Source organism: Vicia villosa, unplaced genomic scaffold, assembly GCF_029867415.1.
Source record: "Vicia villosa cultivar HV-30 ecotype Madison, WI unplaced genomic scaffold, Vvil1.0 ctg.000098F_1_1, whole genome shotgun sequence".
In the NCBI taxonomy this organism is placed as follows: Eukaryota; Viridiplantae; Streptophyta; class Magnoliopsida; order Fabales; family Fabaceae; genus Vicia; species Vicia villosa.
Genome location: NW_026705010.1, coordinates 307,873 through 313,470, shown reverse-complemented (window position 1 = coordinate 313,470; position 5,598 = coordinate 307,873). Strand labels below are relative to the sequence as shown.

Genomic DNA, 5,598 nt, shown 5'->3' with positions numbered 1-5,598 from the left:
AGACAAAGCTTATACCTAATTAAGACCTAAGTGATTAGGGTTTGATCACAAAATATTTACAAGTGATTAGGTTTTGAAAATCCAGTGAAAAAAATTATTTTTAAAGTATTAAAACACTTAAATACAAGTCATTTTAAACCTAATAAAAATGCATCAAATAAATATTTTTTTGTGATTTTTTTGGATATTCATAAAATATATATGTTAAATGAGAAGTGTAAAAAAATGAAGTGAAAATGAATTGATTTGATTGGTTAATTAATGGATTAAAGTTGTGTAAAAAATGAAAGAAAAATAGTGATAAAAAGAAGGTTTGGTCTCATAAGGGTTTGAACCCACGACCTTAGGGTTACCAACCAAAACAACAACCAACTGAGCTGCGCGCGCAGCTTGTAAGTAACACGCGTTCATTTGATTATATTTAAAAACTAACATTTGAAATTTTTGAACAGAAAATGGCGCCAAGAATACCATCCCCATTTGATTTTGAAAATCTTTGAAACTGAATTGTTTTGATCGAGTAGATAGTCTATCTCACTCGTTTTTTCACAAGGAACATGATGGTGATCTTTAATTTCATTTATTTTCACTCTAAGATCATTAATTTTCTGATGAACACGAAGAACCCTAATATGACAAATCATTGTGAAATCGTGTAAGATCATGATATGATGCAATTGATTGAGGGTTATTATTCAGTGATGGTGCAGAAACAAGATGGCAAAGCAATATTTCATTTATGATGCATGTTGTTGCACCCCAAAATTTGCCCTCTTTATTTGAGCTATAAGTTAATAATGACGTTTATTTCGTCATTCAAAAATTGAAGAAAAATAATAAAGAGTTTTCATGGGTTTAAGAAGAAAGGCGTGAAAAATGGTTTAAACAGTGAAAATACGAGAAAATTCACAATTCCTATTTGGAAGGTGATATGAGCTAAGTTCCCGCGAAACCCCGACTGTTTCGACGATATCTACAACTTTTGTGTTCGGCTCGGAAGCCAATTCTTTGAGGAAGGTTGTCAGATTTGCAAATTACTCGAGGTTTCGCAGTGAAAAACGGTGCTGAATATAGGGTTTTCGGACAATAAAAAATTCATATCTCACAATCCGCTCGTCGAATTCTCTTGAAAATTTAACTGGAGCTCTGTACTATCATTACCAAGATTTCATATGTTCGGACCGAAGACCAATTATGCACCAAAAATGCTCAGCATTTTGGAAAACGTGGTGATTTTTCAGTGAAAAGTGTGTTTTCGGGTATGTCGCGGCGAGTTTGAAAATTGATAACTTCTTCGATTTTTATCGTATGAAGTCCATTCCGGCGGCATTTTCTCAGAAATTTCGTTAGCTTCGATTCTTCGTCACACACGCCTGTTCAGATTCCGAGCCGAAGATAGGGTTTTATCGAGTTCTTTGAGCCGTACGCACAAAATTCTGCACAGTCGCACCAGATGAACCGATTTTTCTCGTCATTCAAACGCGCATAATTTCCTCACCGTTTGTCGGATTGAGACGATTCTCACGGCTACGAGTCACAAATTTGGTCATCTTTGCAGTGACGTTCGTTTTATTTCCAAATTTCGCACCGAGTCACGTTTCTCCGAAAACGTGCAAAAAAGGAGATACGTCGGGGGCATTTTTGACATTTCACCACGTAAACTATATAAACAATTTTCCCTCCTTTTCTTTCATAACTTCAATTCTCTAAAAATCTCATAAACTTTTCTCTCAAATCTCTCTCAAATTCTTTGAATCAAAAACTCACAAAAACCAAAAAAAAACTCTATCACTTTTTTTCCCCCAAAATCAAATTCACTCTCTCGTAAAGCCTTCAACCACAAAAATCTCAAGAAATTGTCAGAAATCTAAGAATCAAGAACATCCAAGACCTCTCCTCCGATCCTCTCTCGTCGCAACACTATTCTCCACCGTGAATCACCGCCGGATCACTCTTCTCCGCCACAAATCTCTTCTGTTCGATTCGCACCGCAACTTCACACGTGTTGCGTCCTGTGTTCGTTGCAGCTCCGGTAATCACTCGTCCTTTCTCCGTTTCTCTAATTCAAACTTCTCTCCGCTCGCTCGCGGGATCCTAGTTTACTCGCTCTCTTCGCTTTAGTTTACGGATCATCATCCGTTTGGATAAATATGTTAGTGGCGACTCTGTTAATTTTCGCGGTAGCGACAGCTGGCGACTCTGCTGGGGACGTCTCGACCTGTTGCTGGTCCGGACTCGGCAAGTCGATCCTAGCGCTTGTGTGTTTATCATTGGGTGTTTTTATTGCTTTGCATATTTGCCTGTTTGCATTGCATTCTATGTGCGCTTTTACTTTTCTGCATCATATTCTGGACTGTCTGGATCTCTGTTTGTTGGGTGGGTGTTACAAGAGGTAAAAGGCCCAATACCCAGGCTATGTGTGAACCATAGGAACCCTAGGATAGAGTGGGAGCATGGTTTGTCTCGAGGTGTACGTCTCGGGATGGATTATGTGACCACGAGCAGAGTAGTGGTTTCAAACGGAGGTATTATCGTCACCCGCTTCCGCGCTGTGATGATGCTTACCTTCGGGCGGACCGTATACTGCGTTTCATGACCTTACCTTGGCCTAGATTTTACCCGTGAGTGGGGCGGGAATCAATGATCATATTAACAGGTACATTGTTGGTGACCGCTGTTCTCGTTCGTGGGTTACCGCTGTTCTTGTTCGTGGGTTACCGCTGTTCTCGTTCGTGGGTTACCGCTGTTCTTGTTCGAGTGTACTATGGTCCTTGTTCGTGGTGTACTATGGTTCTTGTTCGAGTGGTAGTCTGTGTTCTATTCCAAGTGTGTTATTGACTATGGGCTTTGGTTCCGTGGATTGACATTCTATATTCCGTGTGGTATAACATTTGGGGGGCCGAACCTTTGGCTCTATACTATGTGTGTTACCGGCAGTCCAGAATGCCTGGTGGGCGGCAACAAGTCCCACCACTTTGCATCATAGCATATTTATTTCCAAAAGAAACGCAAAAAAAAAGATATGTATAATAAGCATTTGCATGTCATGTTTTTCAGGGATATTCAGGAGTTCACTCGAGCTAAAGATGGACACTCCCATTGATACTGTCAAGGAGGCAAAGAGACATACGCACACCTACAGCTTTTTTCGAGAGCCGTTGACCGCCTTAGAGGGTTTGAGTTCGTTAATGACCGCTTTCTGCTTGAAGAGTTTCACGGACAATTATGGGAATATCTTGACTTTGTTGGAAACCGTGGTTGATACTCCTGCTTTACAAACTTTGATGCAGTTCTATGATCCTGAAATGAGGTGTTTCACGTTCCAGGATTACCAGTTGGCTCCGACATTGGAAGAGTACTCTATTATTCTTAATCTCAAGGTAAAAAGCGAAGTGCCATTCATCGACATTCCTAAAGAGGTGAATTTCAAGTTGATTGCTGCTGCTCTTTATTTGAGCATAAAAGAAGTATCTGATAATTGGAAGTCGAATGGAGGTGTCTCAGGGTTCTCTTTGAAGTTCTTGGTGAGAAAAGCTAAAGAGGAATTTGAGAAAAAGAATTGGAATGCGTATAATGCATTGCTTGCTGTGGCCATTTATGGGATTGTGATGTTCCCAAGTGTTCCTAATTTTGTAGACTCGGTCGCGATACATATCTTCATGGGAAAGAATCCCATTCCCACATTGTTGGCCGATACTTATTATGCCGTTCATTCCCGATATGAGAAAGGTGGTGGTGCTATCACTTGTTGCCTTCAATTGTTGTTCATCTGGTTCCTCTCTTTGTTGCCCAGCAAAGGACCTTTTGTGAAGACAAGGGATACACTCAAGTGGATACACAGGATTATGTCACTTACTTCTTACGATATTCAGTGGCAAAGGTACCGAATTAATGTTTCCGAGGTGATAGTTGGGTGTGGCGAGTTCGACAATGTTCCTTTGATTGGTACTAGAGGTTGCATCAATTACAATCCCGTGGTATCCTTGCGTCAGTTGGGGTATACTTTGAAGGACAAATCGGCGGATCATTTGATAGCGGAGACGGTCTATTTTGAGAAGGGGTCGGATCCAGAGAAATTGGAGAGGATAATTGTGGCTTGGAAGAAGATCCGTAAGCATTATGGATCCCATTTAGGGAAGAAAGAATCGCTTGCTCTGACACCGTATGTTAAGTGGATTGAAAAGCGAGTCGGAAGTTTGTTGTTGCCATATGATAGGGTTGCACCACTTCAAAAGCAACCTCCTTTGATTCTATCCGAATTTGTGCCAACAGAACTTTACAAAGATGCTTTGGTTACCAACTACAGGTTGCATGAAAGAGAGCAAGAGACCAATTTGAAGTTCTTTGAAGAGAGAGATGCAAAGATGAGGTTGATGCACCAGCTCAAGCAATTCGAAGGCGCAAGTTCAAGTCAAGCTAGTACCTGGAGGCGTCCCTATGAGTTGCTGGAGGAAGATTTGCACCACAAGCAGCAAGAGTGTCTACAGTTACAGAGATCAGAGAGTAGTCTCAAGAGGCAAAAGCGGGATTCAGATAAACAGCTAGCAGAAGAGAAGGCTAAGATTGCTCGACTTGAAGAAGAACTAAGAAGACTCCGAGCCCAACGGAGAGGAGATGGAGGAGCTCATTCTGTTACCAGGCGATCCTAGTGTCGCTGTGGAGTGGATTTGTTTGATCTATGATGGATGATTTGATGTTTATGCTTGATTTTTGTCGCCCATGTCCAGGATTGTTGGATGGGGTCGCATTTTGATGTTCTGGATTTCTTTTGTATGCCTTATGAGCACTTTGTGACACGGTTATGTGTTTTGTTGTATGAACTCAAATTCTCAGTTATGTTTGAATGAAATATGCTCAGTTTGCCGATTTATTCTTGTGTGTGGATTGTTATTCAAATATATTCGGTGTCAGGGTTGCTATGTCCTATCTGAAAGTGGGATGAACTCTTGGATACCTGAAAATTGACAAACATCTCATGCATATCATTCATATATCATACATGTCATATATTTGCAGGTTTTGCAGGTCTTATATCTTATGTCTCGCTGTTTTATTATCAGAAGGAGTTCTAAGACGGCTAATCACCCGTATCCGACTAGGAGCAATCAGAGAAGGCAGATGGAACAGATTCAGGAACAGATGGCTGAGATGAGAGCTCAATTGACAGAGCAGATGAATGCGCAGATGGCGCAGTTTATGGAAGCATTGACTAATGTGACCAAGGGGCAGGATGACTTGCGAGTTCTCGTCGAGAACTCCAGAAGGAATGAGAATGGAGGACATCGAGGGCTGTTTGACGATGTGTCTGGCAGGATTGACGATCACCATGATCCGAATGAGTTTGATCACGTGGGAGGGCACTATAATCCTTTCAATCAGCATCACGGGTTTCCACCTCCACCTCCGTCTCGTCTGTTGGGAAGGAGAGATAATCAGAACCGTGGTAATTTGGATTTCAATGTTGAAAACTTTGATCAGGTATCGAGGCATAGTGCTGAAGGTGCGCATGATGAGGTTGAAAGGTATCGTCTGATTGAAGAACGTCTCAGGGCTGTTGAAGGCAAAGGGGTGTTAGGCATGGATATCAATGACTTGGGG

At 41.3% G+C, this 5,598-nt stretch overlaps 1 protein-coding gene across 1 annotated transcript; it reads left to right on the top strand.

Annotated features, from left to right (window-relative positions):
* Nucleotides 1–3,086: 3,086 nt before the first annotated feature.
* LOC131624015 (uncharacterized) lies at nt 3,087–4,649 on the top strand. Its single transcript, XM_058895012.1, has one exon. The coding sequence runs from the start codon at nt 3,087–3,089 to the stop codon at nt 4,647–4,649; it is 1,563 nt and encodes a 520-aa protein (XP_058750995.1).
* The last annotated feature ends 949 nt before the right edge of the window (nt 4,650–5,598 follow it).